The 22,746-nt window shown below is 37.8% G+C and overlaps 1 protein-coding gene across 1 annotated transcript in view; it reads left to right on the forward strand.

The window, feature by feature from the left end:
* The window catches only part of LOC121871154 (neurochondrin homolog), a 36,398-nt gene extending 13,878 nt beyond the window's left edge, over positions 1-22,520 (forward strand). The window contains exons 3-6 of the mRNA XM_042373297.1: positions 2,825-3,008; positions 11,575-11,691; positions 19,221-19,357; positions 21,758-22,520. Coding sequence (XP_042229231.1) covers positions 2,825-3,008; positions 11,575-11,691; positions 19,221-19,357; positions 21,758-21,967 — 648 coding nt within the window. The 3' untranslated portion in view covers positions 21,968-22,520. The remainder of the gene's footprint in view (positions 1-2,824; positions 3,009-11,574; positions 11,692-19,220; positions 19,358-21,757) is intronic.
* Positions 22,521-22,746: the final 226 nt, after the last annotated feature.

Consider the following 22,746-nt stretch of genomic DNA (forward strand, 5'->3'; position numbering starts at 1 on the left):
AATCCTATTCAACTTTTAGTCAGCTTTTCCAACTTTAAAATCAGAACTGGTCAGAGACAAGGTTATTTGCCATTGTCCTTACTTTACAAGCTATATGTTTGGGTTTTTTAGGTAGTCTTTGTCTAGATTAGAACAGATTCTTTGTAATTTTGCTTGAGTTAGAGTACACTGGGATACTATATTTGTGCGGGTTCTGATATGGAGTTAAGGGTTGACTCCTTTCAACCAACTCTTTGTTGTTTGACTGCTTGTGGTCACACTCTATATAACAAGCCTCTACAACGTCCCTCACCTTGTGCAGTCTCTTTACAAGAGTCCTAATACCTCAGCTATTAAATGACAGAGAATTGCATGGCATAAAGGAATTAGACGGTTAATTTCTATTACTGTAATACAGTACATTGTTGCACAGTAAACTCCTCCATTGGGATACAAGTTGCACAGTGCTTTGAACGTCTTGTCCAGTTCTTTCCACTTCACTACCCTCATTTTTGAGCTCTCACCGTGGGGATGGCTAAACCTTTTGATTAAGCCTCACCCACTATGTCTAAGATTCTTGTCATGGTTTTTCGTCGTAGTGTTCTAAGTGTGGATTATATTATATAAAGATTATAATATGTTGTGTTTCTTATATTTCTTACCGTAGAGTTTGATACCTTCACACTGGTTACGGGAGATTATGGTGTATCTATGTAGAAATTCACTCCACCACCCGACATTCCATGATTTATATTTGATAAATGATGATTTAATGAGTTCCATTAATTTCCAACATCCATCTAAGTAATTTGTTATACTTTGTCATAACCAATCAGTCATTACCTTTAATAATAATAAGATAGGATCACAGATACGGGCAGATAATTGCACTTACACAAGCTTTCATACAATGATTTACAATTTGCATGGATATATGAGTCACTCACATTCACGCTGTAATAAAATTAATCTTCTAAAAGGGAATTTTCAACTTTGGGACACATGTGATTACTCTACTATGGGTATGATTTAACTGAGCCTTAATTATTCAAGTGATACATTTACTGCCAGCCTGGATTGCTCTTGTTGCAACCAGGTTTCCTCACAAGAACTTCTTTCCACGGGGAATAACAACAAAAGGGTACTCTTGGGTTACCACACATAGTCTCGCGTCACTGACAGTCACTGTAGACGGGTGTCGTGCAGGAGAACTCTGTAAGCGTGAATTGATTATCCATTTACTGTAGGTTTGATAGGCCACCCTGGATTGCTTTTGTCGCAACCAGGCTTCCACATGTGATATTTCCACGGGGATAACGACCTAGGTTAACACACTTAGTCTCGTGTCGACAACGGTCCACAGGACGGGGTGGCGGTGGAGGACTGTGTGTGGTGTCCCGGTCCCTTCAGGAGGGAGAGGGTGGGGACGACGTCTTAACTAACCCTTGGCCTAGGGGATACTGCTTAAAATGGGGTTTTGGGGTGTGAGGCACTGAACAGTACAACACTGTCTCACTGGCCTCCCCCTATATGCTGGCTAACATACCACTAATGGAAAATATATGTCTCAGTCATGGCTCGCCGGGTGCCTTATCTCTAGTAAAACAAACTTTGGAGTTGGTTGCGTGGGTAATCCTGACGCAACCCATGACAATTCTCTTGATTTAAATCATAGAATTTCGTGGAGAGTGTATCCATATTTTTCCTCACTAGCCCAGTAGTAAATTGAGTTTTCAGGATCAAACCATCATATACTGTAGGTGTTCATAAGTTTTTACTTTAAGTTCATGTTTCTTTAAAATGGATTGAAAAACAGAATGAGCTTTTCTAAAAAAAAAAAAAGGAGAAAAAGAAACAGCTTGAGGAGGAACATCTTGAATAGTTTTAGCTGCCCCAACTAATTCTGAGGACCATTACTAACTGACTGTTTCATAGATTTTATTTACAGTGAACCCTCACTTTACGCGGTTAATTCAACCCACGGCGGCCCGCGTAAAGTGAACAACATAATATATGGGATTAATTGAAATAGAGACCGGGCCGACCCCCAAACTCCACTTTTTCAGACACAATACCTACGTTGTAGTAAAAATAACTTCATAATTTTATGATGGTATGCACACACAATTAATAATTAAGAGAAATATCAATAATATTAGATTTTTTAACACTTACATTAGTAGAAAAGATGGCTGGGCACACAGGGATGGGGGATTGGTTCCGAGGCAGAGGGCAGATTATTGGCCCTCACCTGTATCACTTGTATCAATTGTATCACTATCCACCACAGAGGCTTGCAGGGCCTCTTTGTCAAACCCCTCAAAGTCCATATAAGTCCATATCCTCACTATCATTATCACTATCACTGACTTGGGCCGGCTGTGGTGGGTGGCGGGTGAAGAACTCGGTAATGTTTTGATGACTGGGCGACCTTGTGCGCACCCTGCTCGCGCCGCTCTCTGCGTAAAAGGGTACACACACCGCGGAAAGTGAGCATTCCGGTTTCGGCAGGGTACCGCGTAAACGTGGAAACGCGTAAAGTGGGACCGCGTAAAGCGAGGGTTGACTGTACTTATTTATTTTGGCATACGTAGTCTATACTGATTTGCCAAATTTTTGTCTCATTTTTGTATGAACAATAATGTTCATGTAAATTTTATATACAGTACAGTATGTTACAGGTATTTCTTTGAGTTGAATGCAAATTTTCTTGTACAGTATCAGCAATTCACTTTGCACCCAGAAACTGTAGACACTGCAGTTACCGTCTCATTCCCATTCTCTTTATTTTGTTTTCTGTACTTAATTTATCAGTAGAGCTTTGATGAGACTTAATGTTTTGTAGGTTACAACATGGCTGGAAAAGCAAGGATTGTCCAAAGAGGAAAGCAGAAAAATTACAACAGATTTCCTACAGAAGTTTCGAGAATCTCCAGCTCCAGATTACTCAACAGATGAGGATGGATTAGACAAGTGGAGAAGGAATATCTGGGCAGCAGCTTTACCTGAAATATATCATCAGTACATAGGTGTGTATATTTCCCATACTTAGAGAAGCAAAGAGAAAAGTGTATCATCATTAATACAGCTTCCAGTGATGTATTAGGTAGAATTAGATTACTTAAATGACCCAAATCTACTGGTTGAAAACTAATGAAAATATTTTTTATATTCCCCCACCCAACCATAGCCTTTAAAGAAGATGGTTTAGAAGCAAGGATTGTAATTTAGGGTCATGATATTACATTAGCCTATGAAGACTATGCCTATCACATGGGTCATTCTTAACTCTAATTCCTTGAATTTGGAATATTAGAACCCAGTTCCTTAACCAGAAGGTCTAGGAGTACTTTTGTATAAAATTTTAAAAACATTTAAATTTTGTCCACGTGTGGGCTTAAAACACATTTTATCTATAAAGTGAGAAGGAACCTGTTTAAATGGTAAATTCAGTATCTTCTTGATAAAATGTATATAAAGGTGATTTAAAACAAACGGGCACAGTGTAATGGATGTTTAACCCCGATGCCCCGGGCTAGGGTGCTGCTTTTCCAAAAATAATTTTTAACCTTTTTAAATGATAAAACAATAAAAAAGAAGCAAGAAAAACTACATATTGACCCTCTAGAAACTTCCTTGGGGCAACAGTGGCGAGGGGGAGATGGGGACAGTGTTGTTTGACTCGTGGTCACATGCGCACCTAGCAGCCATTTTCTGCTTTCCTTTGTGTCCGGGACAGCCAGTAATGCATATATTTACTGATCATAATACTTATTTCCTAAAAATAATTCATTTAGAATTTATTTTATTTGCATTATTTTTCATAAAAAGTTCTCGGCAACACACGCAGTCTGTCTCCAGGCTGTCTGGCTCTCTCTGTGTTTGGGAGAGCAAGTAATGCTTAGAAATAATTATCGGAATAATAATTCCACAAGTAAATACATTTACAAGTATAACATAATTATAGCATTATTTTTCAGTAATACTACACTACTTTTAGCAATACTACTTTGATACAACATGATAAAATGGACAAACAATGAAAATTAAACAAACAAAAGTAGGTACAGGGGACTTACATTCCAAAAGCTTCCCTGTGGCTGAGCGTGTGGCGTGACACGCAAATAGTCATGCTGGAACCTGATAACCCACGCTGGGCATTCGAACAATGCCGCGAAATGGTGCGCGTTCCGGAACGTCAACCGGGGCGTGGGAGTTAAATATTCCAAATGTTACTTATTTCAAGGCTCATTAATTAACACTAATTACTCAAATTTTAAAATTTTTACCTCAGATCCTTAGCCAGCATGTAAAGGAGTACAGGGGGTCCTCACAATACATTGTACCAGTATACAGTATGTCATATACATAAAACATCACAGACAAATATAGGTAGAAATTGTCATTACAGGTGCTCCTCTACTTACAAACGAGTTACGTTCCTGAGGCTTGTTTGTAAGTCCAACTTTACTCTTGTAGATACCAAACATATTGTAAAAAATGAAAAGATTATGGATATTTAGTACAGTGATATCCTTTAATACAGCCTTAAAACCTGGCTCACTCTTCTCCTCTTAGGTAATGTTTGTTCTATCTGGAATTTTCTTCAAAATAATCCAGTCTCATCCACATTAAACACCTGTTCTGGCAGGTAACCCCCTTCAGTGATAATGTTTGTATTTCTGAAAGTTTGTAAGTTGAACGTTCTTTAGAGGAGCACCTGTATATGCCAATTGTTTCACATACTGTATACATTGTCTGCATCATTCACTGTTTTATACCAAGTCTATGTGTACCCGAATATGACACATAACTTGTGGTAAAAGCATCTAATATAATGTAAAAACAAGCATAATAAGTAATAAAAGTGCCGTACAAGTGTTAAGTTTCTAGCATGCCAAAATATGTCAGTGAGCTCTGACTGACCTGCAAGCTAATGCCATTGTTATGTGTAAGTAACCACAGAATTAGCAGAATTTTTTTTTAATGTGCTGGTGTGCCTTATTAATAAAGAAAATACTGTACAGTATACTCTACAGTGAGTTCTGCTATAACGCGTGTTTTGATAACGCGAATTTGCTCTAACACGATTTATGAATTAGGAACGATATTTGTATAACGCGAACGCTTGTTTGCTATAACGCGATTTTTGCTTACTATTTCTCCAATTTTGTGGTACAGTGGGGTATGCTATAACGAATCTAATTGGTTCTAGAACCTTGTTTGTTATAGCATTCTTTTGTTATAGGATTAATCCGTTCCAGGCCCCCAAATACAACCACTTAACACTGAAAAATATAATATAAAATTGTAAAAATTGTAAAAAGTGCATAAATATGCATCTAAACCCCTGAAATAAAGAATATCATTAATATTTGTAATAATAAAACAATAAATTAGAAAAAAAAAAATTAAATTATGTTCGTTGTAGGAGTTTCGTTTGTTATAGCATTCTCAATTTTATAGGTAAAACCGTTCGTTATCGGAATATTCATAGTAGGATCCGTTCGTTATAGCATACCCCACTGTATTAACTGTGAATATAGTAAAGAAGAATATCAACAAGAAGCGTTCTGGTGATAGAATTCCCGGTGATGATCGTAAAAGAAAGGATATAACACTTGAAGAGAAGCTCGATTTTATCAACCTCAAAATCACCCTTCTCCCCCATCAAGTAAAGTGTTACATTTACTGTATGATTTCATTATTAGATATGAATGTAACATTTATTTAGACTGTGCTATCCTTTGTGTTAGGCTAACTACTAAATTTTTTCGATTTCGAGTAATCTGCACCTAACCCTATTTTCTATTACGCGATTTTCTATAACACGATATTTTACAAGAATACAATTATCGCGTTATAGCAGAACTACCTGTATAGTGATATAAAGTATGGAAAAATAAGAGTGTAGGGGCATATACTACTACTACTACTACTTGGCTGTCACTCGGAATTTAGTTTGGCATTCATCCAGCTATATAGAAGTCACCCTCGTTGGTGAGCTCTGAGATGACTCGAGGGGCCTTCACCGTTTTGGGGTGATGTGAAAGGAAAGTTTGGTTCTGATGAGCCGATGATCTGTGTCATGGTGGTCTGAGCCACGCATGTCTCGGGTGATGCGGACATCTCGGCGATCTCTTTCTCTAACAATGATGATGTCAGTGAGATGCCAATGTTTGGATTGTGGGTGTTGCCAAGAATCCTTGAACTTCCCAACTTGCCTAAAGAAGGTGTTGATGAGGAGGAGTAGGCCGTTGGGATTACACTTGCCCACTCCGATTTTCCCTATGGTTCCCTGCCAAAAGTCAGCATCTCTGCCAACTTTGGAACTGAAGTCACCGAGGAGTACAATCTTATCTTCTCTGGGGATAAAGGGTAGCACTCTGTCAAGGTCAGCATAAATGGCCTCCTTGATGTCATCCTCTGCATCCAGTGTTAGGGCATATGCACTGTTGAGGAAAGCATGGCGTGAGTAATTCAATGGGACTCAGAGTGTCATGAGGTGCTAGTTGACCCCAATCAGCATTTCATTTAGCCTATGTAGGATGGGTTAGCAAATGGCAAACCCAACTCCATAAATGTGGTTTCTCTCCGCAGCCGGCTTACCCTTCCAGAAGAAGGTATGGTATGTTACCTGATGCGGGGCTCCACCGCAGATTTTTTGTTTGGGGTTTACTCTTGTAGCTTTATACCTACCAAGGTTAATCTGCAAGACAGTGGTTGGCAGTGATTGTAGGTACCAGGGTGTGCCCACATGGCGGTGGCCAATGCGCTGTCCCTCTGGGCCCAGCACAGCAGGAGTGTGGGAGACTATCGAGCCTAGAAACCACCCTAACACATGGGCACTTGTTTCCTGTGAGAAACCATAAAAGTTGTGGAAATATCATTGTTAGACTAGTGTAATTACTAACCCTGTTACTTGCTTAAAGACCTTTGTTGTTAGATGCACAGTACACAGTGAATTCTGTGTGGGAGAGGGGGAGATATGGTGGGTGAGTGGCTTGGAGGATTTCAACAAACCCCTCCCTCTGCTCCGGCAAGCCCAGGACACCTTTAAAATGACACTATGGATCATTACCATGCTTCCCATATTATTGAGCTTCATGCAGTGTCGGGTTAATAAAACATTTGTCTTCTGCACTCATTAAATAATTTGTCGTGTATTTATCAGCTCTTAATAAATAATATTGTAGTGTCTTATGTATCGACACATACCCTGGTTTATTCATTAATCAGTTGTCTAAGTGTACAAGTAACCAAATTTAGTCATCAAGTATCACTCAAAGGTAAAAAATAACTTTGTTTGGAAGGTATCTCCAGGTCAAATACTATACAGCACAGTACAGTATAGTCTCGATTTATGCGGATTTGTTTTACGCGTTTGGTCATTTACGCGGCACCTTGCCAGACAGACAATTTTTATTTACACAGTTCATTCCATCATTTACGCGGGAAGCGGCGTGGGCAGGGTGCACACAAGGTCGCCCAGTCAACAAAACATTACCGAGTTCTTCACCCGCCACCCACCACAGCCGGCCCAATTCAGTGATAGTGAGGATATGAGCTTTGAGGGGTTTGACAAAGAGGCCCTGCAAGCCTCTGTGGTGGATAGTGATACAATTGATACAAGTGATACAGGTGAGGGCCAATAATCTGCCCTCTGCCTCGGAACCAGCCCCCCATCCTCGTGTGCCCAGCCATCTTTTCTACTAATGTAAGTGTTAAAAAACCTAATATTATTGATATTTCTCTTAAATATTAATTGTGTGTGCATACCATCATAAAATTAAGATGTTATTTTTACTACAACGTACATATTGTGTCGGAAAAAGTGTAGTTTGGGGGTCAGCCCAGTCTCTATTCCAATTAATCCCATATGTTCTGTTATTTTGTTTACACGTTCCTTATTTTACGCGGACATCCACGGGTTCAATTGACCGCGTAAATGGAGACTATACTGTATGTTATAAGTACCCTGTTGCAAGATGATTTGATGAAATCTTTCTCTCTAGGAAATCATCCTGAGCTTTCAATGGGTATTACTGTGCATATTTAAATGCATATAGTACCCCTCATTACATTCATTCTTAGAAGAAAAATTTCTTACTTAAAACATTTCTCTACTGTATAAGCTGCTCTTCTTAGAAACACATCCACAGCATATAATGGAATGACCTTGTACCCATTTGTATGAAATTTTAACAGAATCTAAATTATGACCTCATGTACTGAAAGTCATTGGGTTGTTGGGGCAACAAACACCTTTTTTTCTGGAAAGTGAAAACTAACATTTTAAAATGGTAAAGTTAGTCTATATTCTTCAGAAAATGTATACAAAGGTCACTTAAAACTTACTGGTACAGCATAATTGATTTTTAAATACAGTACCTTATTCTAAATGTGTTTAATCATTTCGAGGGTCATTAATTGACATTAATTGGGCCGTCTCAATTTATACAGTAGTTGTGTAGTATGTTTGGTCTATTCTCTTTAGTTCTCTTCACAAACACACACTATGATTTAGTGATGTTCTAGTACTGGGAGATGGGGAAAGAAAAACTATTGTACAAAATAAAGTTTATTCTATAGAATGTTCAGTGGAGTGCTGGAGGCTGTAGCTGCTGCTGGGTGAGAGGTGTTATTGCCATGGCTGGTGAGAAAGAGTGAAGTTGATTGCTGACACGCCCCTTTTATCCCCGTGCGGTGCTGTGAAGGAAACCAGTGGTGGTTGTTATTGGTCCAGTGGCATTCTGTGCTCGGCTGATCTGATTGCCAATCAGCGTGCTGGGACCAAGAACAGTGGCCCGTGGTTGGCTAACACTGATGCTCAATCAGCGCATGGAGCAGGAGAAAGTTCATGCTTGTGTGATTTTGTAGGGTGTCCCCTACAGTTGCACTCTTGAAAATGGCCATGTAACTAAAAAAAACATGTAAATTAAACATCATTTTCCTATAAGAAATAAAGGGAATGGTGGGGTTAGAGAGAGTAGCCTCAAAACTCATTCTTAGGTCTATACATACTGTACTGTACTGTAGATATGAAATCTGTACTGTATTTCTTTCACTTTGTTTTATTTTTCATTGTATGTATTTGTTACTCATTAATAAAGATATTAAAGATGATAGAATACAGCTAAATCAATGTAAATTGAACTACCCTTGGCTTGAATCAGGAGTATGCTGACAGGCACATTCCACTGGTTTTGATCCTCGTTCCACAAACTCGGCATCATCACCATCTTCTCCATGATCAAAGTTCGTACATATGATGTCTTTGTGGCACTCACCGAAGTTACAGACTTTGCACTTTCTTTAATTTGGGGTTCAATTTTACGTATTGTCTGGATGGTACTTGCATTAGGGCTAAGCAACTGACCGATATTAGCTATGCTTTCTCCTCTCTCAATGCAGCTTATTATGTCTAATTTAACACCAACAGTGATGGCCTGTCATTGCTTCTTGGGCTGGATGGCACCCTTGGATGTGGATGAGCATTTGCCTGTCATCATCAGAGTACTATCCTATGTTTGAGGGTTGGTGACCACAGTCCTCCACTTTAAATGTTTTCAGGCTGTTTTTACCAATCCTCCCAAGACTGTATCTCTCTGGGGATCTAGTTTTTAATTTCATTCATCCATCCCAGTCTATGTCTTCCCTTGGCCCTCCTACCTCAAACTTGGTTCATTAATATTTCTATTATTATCACCTCATCCCTAATTATATGACCAAAGTATCTAATTTTTCTTTTTCTGTACATTTCAAATAACTCTCTTGAAAGTTTTTGCTAACCTTAGTACAGGGTACTATATTTCATTTGTTTTCCTTTTGGTGTAACTTATTCTTAGGATTCACCTTTAACATCATATTTCAAATTCCTCCAACCTCTTTCTGAAGTTAATGGACCTTTTCAGTAGGTTCTTTAGATTATTAAATGCTGTTTATACTGAACCTATTCTTGTTATAATTTCTTCTGTACATATACCATCATAGCTAATGTTACTTCCCAAATACACAAAATTTTCTACTTGTTTAAGTTCCCTGTTGCCAACCGTAATTGTTATTTTTGTATTTACAGTGGTCCCTCGGTTAACGAGCACAATGCGTTCTAGAAGGTTGCTCGTTAACCGAAAAACTCGTTAACCGAAACCATTGTTTCAATGGGTTTTGGGGTAATTTGTTCCAGCTCACTGAAAATTGCCTAAATTCAACAAAAAAGGTAGAAAAGTACACTTACTTTGAGGTGTGTATGTAGAAGGCTCCTGGATGATGATGATGATGATGATGATGATGATGGGAATTAGAATGGGGGTGGAGGAGAAGAGAAGGCATTGGGGTGGAAGAGAAGTCACCCCATAGCGCCATTTCACCCATAAAATTTTAGTTCTCTTGGTGTAACTCAAGATTATGTTATTTAAATCAACACTGCACTGCATTATATATTGTCAATATGTAAAATAAATTTCAAAATGACCAATAATTTGCTTGCAAACACACAAAAAAGCATTTAGTTGAAGAGAGTCTCAAGCAAGATGTTACCTCCACTGAAAAGACACAAAGACTGACGCCTGTATGGTGTGTTGGCAGGCTGGATGGCATGTTCAATAATTGTTAAAATTACTAAAAAATTTAATATTAAACTTTTACAATTATTGAATAGTATAAACTTCTTGATATTTACTAAAATGGTAAGGAATTTAAACCCTAGAACCGATTACTGTACTGGCGGACTAATACTACAGCTGGTGGACCGCCAAATGCAAGCGAAAACATGTTCAGGTCAGCTCGTAAGAAACTCGTTAATCGAGGGATTGCTCGTTAACCGAAGTTAAGAATCTTATGGAAGGTAACTCGTTAACCAAAATCTCGTTAACCGAGGGACTGTATTCCCAATTTGGAAACAACCATTACTTTTATCTTACAGCATTAACTCTTGGCCCATATTTTTCAACTTTTTCCACAAATCTTTTAACCAGTTTTTGTAAAGCTTCTTTAATCTCTGTGATAGGAGCAGTATTATCTGCATAGCATAAATTATGTGATGCTACATTGCCATTAACTTTTATTCCTTTATCTTCACTTATAACTTCTTTCATTAAATCTGTGTAATTCGAGGGGCAGCTGTACTCTATTAAACTCAGGTCCTCAACCAGCATGTAAAGGAGTACAGTACCTTTGTGTAAAATTTGAACAAAATAAAAATTTTGGTAAATTTTTTTTGGGGGGAAGTGAAAAGTAACATGCTGAAATGGTAAAGTTAATTATGTTCATAGAAAAACGTAATTTAATACATACAGGCATGGCATGATTGACATTTTAATTATTCTAAATTAGTTGCACAGTAATTATATCAAGTGCCATTAATTAAACTCATCTCAGTCTTTCAGGACCTCGAGTTAACTGCCCGATCAGGGGATCAAATCATTGAATTAAGTTTTTCTGGGTGTGAAGTGCAGTTTACAACTCATCACATTTTGTGAAGCCTCATGCATCCAATTGCAAGAAATTTATCTAGGTTTTATGATTATTTTTACTTAAGTTGTTTCACTAAATAGAATAAAATTTGGAATAATGTAATATAAATTTAAATTTCAGGAGATGTGTACTCGTTATGGAAGTCCGAGAGGCTGAAGCATCTGTCTTTCAAGCCATGTGTAACCACCATGCTTGATGAACTTGCTCCTGACTTTAACCTTGGCCTCATTACTAATGGTGAGCCAGAATGTATACTTGTTCTTTGTCAACTACAGTACATGTATTATCATTTTAGATGACATGTACACAGTACAAGGAGAGCTCATGGTTTGCCAGTATCATAGTCTTAGGTGGTGGTCATGTCATCACTGGCATATTTTTTTTTTTTGGGGGGGGGGGGGAATAGCCCACCCAGGCACAGGTCACTGACCCACATCTGTGCCTGGGGGACAAAAATGGAATAATAATAATAATAATAATAATAATAATCACAATAATAATAATAATAATTAAGATAAGTAAGGTTTTTAATAAAAATAACAAAAATAAAAATAATAAAATAATAATGATAACAATAATAGTAATAATAACAGCACTGCAATAATAATAATAATAATAATAATAATGATACAAAAAGAACCATTAAGAAATACAAAAATGAAAAAAAAGATGAAGAATGAGAAACAATACAGGTATACGGTATATATGTTGTGTTGTCAATGGTAAGAGAAACAATTGAGACCCTGCAATTGTGTGTAAATGAGGCAGAAAGTCAGATCAGCAACCTGGGACTTGGTCACAATTTTTGTGATGCCATATGGCAGCAGGGTCTACCATTAGACAACACATTATGCTTCCAATATCTTCCTAGGTGGTAGTACCTCCCTGTTTGGTAGCTGCCTGCTACCTACTGAAATGTAGTGTTTCGTCCAACTTTACTTTTACAGGCACTAAGTTTTCCTTACTGAATGATAATGTAACGTTGTGATTTTAGATCTATATACTATATACTATATTCTAATATACAAACAAATATTTAAAAGATATTTTATCATTATTGACAAAAAATTATTTAGAATTAAGCTGTAAAATTTTGTAGAAGCATATTCCTTTTCATAATTTTTTAACCAGAGCCCTTGATGTCTCAAAAGTTTTGCCAAACAAAACTCAGGAAAAGAGTCCTCAGGCAGCATAGTTTTCAGGAATAATATGCTGTACTTGTTCAAAGTTTGGTAAGTTATTGCAAAGGTCAAACATTTTCAAATGTCTGACATTTTAAGTAGAAGTTTGACTAATGATAAAATCAGCAAAATAGGGATTTGAACATAAAGAAAACTGTGAATAGGATAAAACGGTGATTGTTATCATTTAATCCTATTTTATAGCATACATCAGGATAAGGAAATTGCATGTATAGTTAGAAACCATTTTTAATTTGGGACTTGAATCAAGGCCATTAAGTTTGATAGACTATCCTTCGCACTGGGGTCCTGAGGGTAAGAAAGTACCATAAAATGGAAAAAAGCTCAAGAGTTGCCATGAGCACAACATGAGATTCCCTGATTCATTCATTGCAATTAACACTTACAAAGCATTCAAACCTGATTAGTCACATCAGATTCCATTCACTTTTTGCACAGCACAGATGCTCTATTCCAGCACTTTGCTTGTGGATAGCAAAGTCTACTCATCATGATAATGAAGAGTCACATAGAGCATTGTGTGGCCATGCATTCTAAGGTACTTCTGTGGGTTTTCAGACTGTGCTTTAAGTGTTTATTTTGTTAATGACTCGTGTCCAGTTAGCTAGTGAATAAGTTTTGGGGCCAACAGCATCATGCAATGTGTTAAAAAATCCAATGTGTATCAGATTGTGGTTTATAAGATAATTGTGTACCAGATAAAGGAGATATCGGGCCCAAGACTAGCTACACTTTACCCTTGTTAATTTAGATCGTTAAAATTCGGATTTTGGATTAATTTTTGTTTTTTCAAAAGTGAATTAAACTATTTGAATTCTGCAAAGTCGATTATTATTATAGGAATATATTATAAAATAGATTAAGATGAATGAATTATAGGAATGGAACGTGAATTATATAAAGATACAGTGTTCCCTCAATTAATGAACACAATTGGTTCCACAGAGTCGGTTGTTAACCGAAAATTTCGTTAACTGAATATTATTTCAATGGGATATTGGGTAATTGGTTCCAACTCACAGAGAAAGTATACATACAAAGTACTGTATACCGGTAATAGAATAAACGAAACATTAAATATAAACTAAATACAGTACTATATTTTAACTTACTTGGAGGTGTGTATATCATATTTCCGGCAGATTTGTTTACATATGAAACAGCTGATTGTGGAGGCAGTCGACGATGACATGTCATATTCTTTACAGAGTGCATTGGTTCTAACGCCTTCTTCATGTTTCATAATAATTTCTGCACTGTATATTGTCAATATGTTAACTAAATTTCAGAATGACCAATAATTTTGATGTAAAAATGCAAAAATATTCAAGAGACCAACAAACTCGATGATCATTCCACTGTAAACAAAGTTAAACTGAGAAGCGTTGGTGTGTGTTTCGATCAGCTGAAGGGCACACAAAAACTGTTCCCTGTACTGTATATATTATCAATATGTTAACAAAATTTTAGAATGACCAATAATTATAATATAAATATGCAAAAATATTCAAGAGCACAATTTTCTTGATACTGTATTTACTCCACTGGAAACGAATGTAAACATAGAACCAATTACTGTATTGGCGGACTAGCCAATCAGCTGATGCACACAACAAAGCATGTTTCTCGTAAGGCTGTTGTTAATCAAAGTTTTGTTCGTTAATGGAACTGAAAATCCTTATGGGAGCTAATTTGTTAACCAAATTTTTTTTAATTGGACCGTTCGTTAATCGAGGGACCACTGTACTGTATAAAACTAGGTTTGATGTGTAGCAGGGAATAGGAGGAGGTAGGGATGACAACTCACCAGCCTGCGATCCATTTATAATGACAATATGTAATTTCACCATAATTCCCATATTATTTAGGTTAGTTTAGTGCCGGGTTAGTAAAACATTAAAAAATAAATAAATAAATCGCCCTAAATTCCCACACTATTGTGCTGTAGTATATAGTCCCGGTCTCTTGTTTAAAGAGCAGTAACAGCTGATTGTTCCTGCTCTCCCTAACAGTGTTGCCAGCACTAACCATCTCTCAGGCACCGTTATTGTCACTGCTCAAGAGGGTTGGTGCATACCACAGGTTCTTTGTTGACCACTTAGTAAATAATATTGTAGTGTATTTATCATATTTATCAGAACTTAATACAGTAAATATAATTGTAGTGCATAATACATCTCCATATGCCCTGGTTTATTCACTGATCAGTTGTCTAAGTGCAAAAGTAGCCAAATCGAGCCATCATGTATCGATTAATTTTAAAATAGAAATTAGATTATAAGACAATAGTTTAGTAGTGCTGTTAATGTCAGTGCTGTGTAAGTGCCTTGTCATCTCACTTCTCGCCTCGTCACCTCACTTCTCGCCTTGTCACCTCACCCCTCGTATTGTCACCTTACCTCGCAGTGTTAAATTTATTTATTACTGTAGAGTCATCTCTCAATTTACACGGATTTAATTTACACCCTTTAAAAATAACAGTGGTAATAAAATAATGCCTATTTTTAAAAAAACACAAAGTTTTTTAATAGCCCGTTTTTGAAGACTGCCTGTCAGCATAGTTCAGTACATACTTCATTGCTTTCCTACTTTATGAAAAAGAAAAAAAAGTAACATCACCTGAACCTCAGCTATTGACATCTATCATCTCAAAAGCTCTCACTTCTCTTCCCCATCATCTGCTCTGTCATTTGATTCAGATGACTCCCTCCCCCAGTAACTCTCCTCCATCACCAGTAGTTCCCGCATGCCATCCCACCCATCATTCAACATAATTGTTAGCATTTAAAATCTATTTTCTTACTGCTACTATTATTGTATTATTATTATTATTGTATTATTATTATTATTATTGTATTATTATTATTATTGTATTATTATTATTATTATTATTATTGTATTATCATTATTATTATTATTATTATTGTATTATTATCATTATTATTATTGTATTATTATGTTATTGTACATAAAACGTATTGAAGGAAATAGATAAACAAATAATTTTTTTGTCAATTTGAGGAAGGTATAGTGTACTGTACTAAGAGGTTTCCTGTTTGATTTGGTGCAATAGCTCAAGAGGTCATAAAATCTCCCTGTAATAAGTATACTGCATGCACTTTCATGTTCAAGAACATAATCAAATTCTTCTTAGTATTTGATTGTTGGGTATTCTGAACTACAGTTAACCCTCACTTTACGCGGTTAATGTAACCCGGAGGGTCCCACGTAAAGTGAGAAACGCGTAAAGTGAATAACATAACATATGGGATTAATTGAAATGGAGTCCGGGCCGATCCCCAAACTCCACTTTTTGACGACACACAACTATGTTGTAGTAAAAATATTATCTTAACTTTATGATGGTATGCACACACAATTAATAATTAAGAGAAATATCAATAATATTAGGTTTTTTAACACTTACATTAGTAGAAAAATGGCTGGGCACACGGGGATGGGCGGTTGGTTCCGAGGCAGAGGGCAGATTATTGGCCCTCACCTGTGTCACTTGTATCAATTGTATCACTATCCACCACAGAGGCTTGCAGGGCCTCTTTGTCAAACTCCCCAAAGTCCATATAAGTCCATATCCTCACCATAATTATCACTATCACTGACTTGGGCCGGCTGTGGTGGGTGGGGGGTGAAGAACTGGTAATGTTTTGATGACTGGGCGACCTTGTGCGCACCATGTTCGCGCCGCTTACACAACATGGCGGATGGCGGGAGGTTTGGATCCAAAAATGGCGCGGCTCGCCAGCCGCTCTCCGCGTAAAGGGGTACACGCACCGCGGAATGTGAGCATCCTGGGTTCCGGCAGGGCACTGCGTAAACGTGGAAACGCGGAATGTGGGACCGCGTAAAGTGAGGGTTAACTGTATATCATTCAGTGTTAACAATTTTAGGTTGCTTTTCATGGTGATTTGTTGTAATTTCTGTACAGTAAGATCTTGTATTTCGCGAGTAATATAGACTGGAAAAATTGCGCCAAGTTCAAATTCACCAAATGCAAATACATAAACTAATGGGAAAAATAGCAATATAGACTAGTCACTCTACAGCAGCCTCTGATTTTCCCATTTATAACCTCCAAATGTTACAAATTCTGCCTTTATTGACCTGATTGTGCTTTCCGGAAACTAGTTTTTAGGTCTTCCTCAAGTAACTTAATCACACGCTGCTTATGATAATCTCGCTTCTCCTTTCCCTTATTTGGCCACTTATGTGGCTCTGTCCCACCCCCACCAGCACCAGTAGGACCCCCAGTAGAGGAAGAGGCCATTATCTTGACTCGACAGGTAGTAGCACCACCCAAAAAAGCACAATAGCAGCCCGGGCGGTCGCTAGGATGGCACGGGCTACAACACGATACTGTAGTTGCGTTCTTGTAAACCTCTTATGTTCACCATTGGCAATTCGATCACCAGAACGCTTCTTAGAAATATTCTTCTTACCTTGTCTTTCCATATTCATCGCTAACACAGCAAAATTGAAGAAAACAGCGAAAATCACGGGGTAATCGACAGGAACCGCGCGATTCAGCTGATCACATGGTGTAAACAGTGAGCGCTGGTGTAAATCGTTATTAGCCTTCACTGCGAAACAGTCTTTTTACTTATTCTTTTCACACAGTATTTCTGTGTAACAGCTAAATTTGCAAAAAAAGAACAAAATTTACAGAGTACAGCTTGACCCCGACTTACGATGGGGTTAGGGACCCAAATCCAGGTCGTAAGTCCGACATAGATAATTTTTTTTTTTTTTTTTTTTTTAATAAAAAATCTACAATGAAATACAGTACAGTAAAAGTAATGAATAATGAGGAATGGATACAGCACAGTGAAAGTAATAAATAATAAGGAATGGATACAGTGTGACTGAGCACTTACCTTTAATGTAGTCAGCTGAATGCACATGGGGCCCCCATAATTTCCTAATTATACATGGAGACTACATTAACTGGAAACGTTTCGGTATAGAAAATGCGTGCGTTATTTGAAAGAAAAAAAAATTAATAAAAAATCTGCGGCGGTCGTAAGTCCCGACGGTCGTAAGTCGTAGCAGTCGTAAGTCGGGGTCTAGCTATACAGGGCTGCCTTACTTATTGCAAAGGTTATGGGCATGAAACTCGTTGCGAATATCGAAACTGCGAATAGCGGAGCAATTTCTCCCATAAGAAATAATGTAAATAGGGGGGATACGGGTATCGTGGTGGTCACGGCCGTCAGATTTTGACACTTGTTTTCCTCAATACATTAAGGACATAAAATAGATAAAGAAACAAGGGCATAATATCAACTAAACATCAATAACACACAATTTACTTTATTAGGCATATATGTTTACAGGTACAGTATACTTTACATGTTTGAATGTGTGAGTATTTGAATGTTTATGTGTGTAGGTGTGTGAGGTAAGTTTTAAACGTAGACTGTTAATTTACCTCTGATGTGCTGTGTTGCTTGCTTGCTGAAGTTGACATTACGGAAGAGGGTGAAGGTTTACTGGAGTGAGAGGAGGCTGGGGTCCTCAGCCACCTCACTCTCCTCACGTCCAAAGGTAACTGCCACACGTGATCTCTTAGCAACATTGCTGGGAGTTTTAGTAGCTGGTCACTTAGGCATTGCGAGATCGCACAAAACACACGCCAGCACATGTGAGACTGAGGCAAGTGGGAGCGTATAGCGGAGGAATACGTACACACGCTGTCCTACGCTACGGTTGAGGCATGCGGTTCTTTTTGCTCGTAAGAATTTGCGAATAAACGGGGTTACGAATACCGAGGCTATGAATAACAGGGTTTCCCTGTACCTCCCAAAAAATACTTCACAATCAAAAGACACGAACCAATTGAACATGTGATGCCGAACGTGAACTGCAAACATTGCATAACCCCGCGCCACGCTTAAAACGTTGATGATGGAATCAAAACATTGAGGATGGAATCACGCTATAGTCAACATTCGTATGCAAAAGTTCGCGTTTTACAAACGGTGTTAACCTATTCATCAATCGCATTACAACCAATTCGTGTTGACAAAACACGCGTTGTAGCAGAAATGACTGTAACTGGTATGAGGGCTGTGACATCATTCAAGACGGTGGCCAGCATTCAGCTGGCTGGATCTCGCGAAACTCACGATATTTTACGCAAAATATATGACTTGGTTACATTAGGTAGTGCTCGCAAAATTCAAAAACACGAAATGAAATCGCTCAAAATATGAAATCTTACTGTATACTGTATCTGATCTTTCCCTCCTCACCACACTGATTTGATTTCCCTTTGGAACAATGGACCTTTAGAAAGCTACTTAGGGTTGTGTCCCATTAATTCAGTGCTTGTTGATTGACTCAAAATTATCTGAATTTTTTTGCATTTGTAAAAGTAAATCCCCTAAAATTTACACTATTAGCGTAACAAAGTATCATTACTTCAGTACCTACCATCTCTACTTAATGAGCACTGACTAATATACGTAACAAGTATCTGTTCCAATAGTGTTTTGTCTTTAGAGAAAGATTATCATTAATTCACTGATGGTAGTTTTGGTGTTTCAGGACCATCTGTAGCCCAGTGGGAGAAGATCAACCACACTGACTGCCAGAAGTACTTTGATTCAATTATTGTGAGTGGAGACTTGGATGTGGAGAAGCCCAGTAAAGATATTTATGACATGGCCTTCCGTGAACTACAGGTAAGTTCATACCCTAATTCTAAATCATGTACAGGGGGTCCCTGAGTTATGAACTGGTTCCGTTCCTGAGGGCGTTCTTAAGTCGGAACACGTTATGTGCATACTGTACTTACAGAACAATGTTTAAAATCTCACTATATCATAGCCTAAGTCCTTATATATATATCTAAAGTCACTTAATTTAAGACAAAAGAAGAAATAGAATGACAAAATACAGTAAATGAAAGTAAAAATTAAGTCCTCAGGTAAATAAAATACTGTAAATTTCAAACTTAACCCCATTTGAATCGGCAGGCGGGTGTAAGTTGGGGGACCCCCTGTATAAAAAGTCATTTCGATATAGGATGTCTTAAGATATTGGTGTCCCTCATTTAATGATGGAGTTGTGTTCCTGAAAAACAACGTTTCGTGAAATTATTGCTAAACGAAGGATAACAGCAAAGCACAGAGACAGCGAACAACAGGTTCAAACGGCAGGGTAGTAAATGTTTAATACAGTACTGTACTCTCTAATGATGATAATAAACGAGTTTCTTATAAACTGTTTCGAAGGTAAACTTTTGATTTATAAACACTAAACTTCTATACAAATGGTGTGGCTCGGAGTTAAATGATTTAGTGAGCACAAGAGGAGCCTCATTCAAACAAATTTGATGTATATTTCAAAAATTGAAAAAAAATGCTGTAATAAATAGTAAAATTGATACAGATTATATCAGAAAATACAATAGCACATATGTTATGTAGTACAAAGATTAGCTCCTTACACACAAAGTATCCTCTGGGTGATGCAACACAATTTAGCTGGGCAGTCACCCAATTGACTCAGAAATATGTGGCTGACTGCCTCGCTGTGCTGCATTTATGCCATGATTTCACATTGGAGGGAGTGGCTGGGCTAGGCCGGCTGGTAACAGTTATAGCCCACTGCCTCCCCACACACACACACACACATACACATGTCCACCCGGGCACAGGTCATCGACCGAAAAGGGGGCCTGGGGAGTGGGGGGAAAATAAATCAAAATTTGAAGTGAAAAAGAGAATATTAATCTTCACCACTAAGATGCAGGAAAACCAGCTTTTTGAAGTGAGACAGATTGTAATGGGATGGAAACAGAGAAGAAGGCAAGGCATTCTACATTTTGACTGTGTGAGTAAAGAAAGAACTACTACTGTATAACGAGCTATTCTAGTGTGTCTGACATCCACACACAAATGGTGGGCACCACTGCCTTGCTGGTGGTAAACAGAATGGCAAATCCACCGAACATTGCCTGTTCAAGTACTGTGTAGGTAAACCTCAATAAATGATGTCTCATTTAGCAATATTCCGCTTCAATGATGGTCATGATTAAGACAATCTCACGATATACGATTAAAAAAATTAGCTTTAACGATATCCATTGAATATCCATCGATATCCATTGGGTGGATTTATTGTTTTTTTTATCGCTAGTGCAAACTGGGTTGTATCTACTGAAATTAATCACTATGTTGCAAAGGTTCCAGCAATGCAAATTATATTTTTCTATGTCAAGTCAGTGACATTTTATAAGGAAACATATTTAACCCGATGCACCACGCATCTCGAACTGCAGTTGTCAGCCGTTGTAATATCTACCCACGCGCCGCCACACGGCCAACCTGCACACTACAGTCCTGCGTTTGGAACTTTGCCAATCGCATCTCCCCGTTATCACGTAGCTCCACAATTATCGTTCAGCATCTTTGGCTGTATATACATTTATATTGAACTGTGTTATGGTGACTGTCAAGTGATATTTTCTGTGTTTTTGTGATGTAAAGTGCTTCGCCTCTGTTGTTGTGAAAATTATGCAAGCAGTGTTGGCTGGTATCATTGTTTTTATGTTATCATCGTTCGCTCTGTTTTCGTGACAAGTGCTTCTGCTCTGTTTTTGTGACTGAAGTGAGCAGTGTAACTTTGAAAATGTCTGGGAAGGCCAAGGCATCCAAGACATCTGTGTCTCTGAGGTGAAGCTTGACATTGTAAAGCAGTATGAAACTCCCCAGAGGCTGTGTGGGAGTCGTACTGATGTCTCCACTCCTCCTACGTGAGCCCCCTTAGCCTTGAAGGGGACATGTGATGATGACCAGGCTTATTCCTCATGATGTGGTCAGTGTTGTTTAATTGTTTTCTATTGATATTATAAGTATAGGAATTATTTTGTCGGTGATGCATGTGTGTTTGGGAACGTATCCCATGTTATAATTCTCCCTCTCTACGATATTTCATTTAGCGATGAGTTTTTCAGGAGCCCCACCCCATCATTTATCAAGGTTTACCTGTACCTGTAAAAGAGAGGGTGAGGGTGGGAGTTAAGTTAGTCTTATAAATTTTAATCTTCACCCTTAATAATATTTTTTCTCTTTATACAGGTGAATCCAAATGAGTGTATCATGGTTGGAGACAAAATTGAAACCGATATCAAAGGAGGAGTGAATGCTGGGATAGGAGCAACTGTGTGGGTTAATGCCAGAAACAAAGTTGCTCCTGATGACATCCAACCAGATTTTATGATTGATAATGTAACCCAACTCCTAGATATTCTTCTTGATTTAACAGATGTTGAGATATCACAAAGTTGAAAGATTAAATTTCTTCACATAAAAATTTTAATCTTTGGGGACAATTTGAAATTTTTGCTTTTTTTTTCATTTAGTGGGAAATCTGCCTTCTTAAACAACATAATGTACAAAATGGAATGATATTCCTTTCTTTTACCCCCAAGCCTTTTCTTGCTTAATACAGGCTGTTGTAACCAAACATCCATACATTTTCCCTTCCTTCATTCACTCTTACTGCTGTAAAAGATGTGTTCCTCTATGGTTCTTTTCCTCAATAAGACTCCAGATCTTATCTATACCTGTAGCTTCACCTGAACCAACTTCACCCTTCAGGCACTGGTCCTTCATCAAAATTCTCTCTACTTCATATTCTGCACTATATTCCACTTCCCATCCTCAATATTTCACTGGCAAATCCATCCACTCTTGATGCCTTAACATTCTTAAGCTTCCTTTGTCAGTCTTGCTACTCCTCCCATTTTGCTCTGACGGTGTAATTGTGCCAGTCTTATATCTGTAATGTTTTAGAAGTTATTAAAATTATTTAATATAAAAATAAATTGTTTATACTGTATTACGGTAAGTTTCCATTACAACATTATGTCTCTGGTTCAATCTCCAGGCCAGGACAGAAGTGAGAATGGTGTGACCCTACCAAACATAGCAGGCCTCCTGTACTAGCACTGGACAAACCAACCTCCTGAATGGCTGGAAAGAGAATAAGTGGCAAAATTATAAAAAGCGAGGAATTAATTTGCTGATGTTTAAGCTTAACTTTTGGTAAAAACTAGAGAAATTAA

The sequence above is a fragment of the Homarus americanus genome, unplaced genomic scaffold (assembly GCF_018991925.1).
Source record: "Homarus americanus isolate GMGI-L3 unplaced genomic scaffold, GMGI_Hamer_2.0 scaffold40565, whole genome shotgun sequence".
Taxonomy (NCBI): Eukaryota; Metazoa; Arthropoda; class Malacostraca; order Decapoda; family Nephropidae; genus Homarus; species Homarus americanus.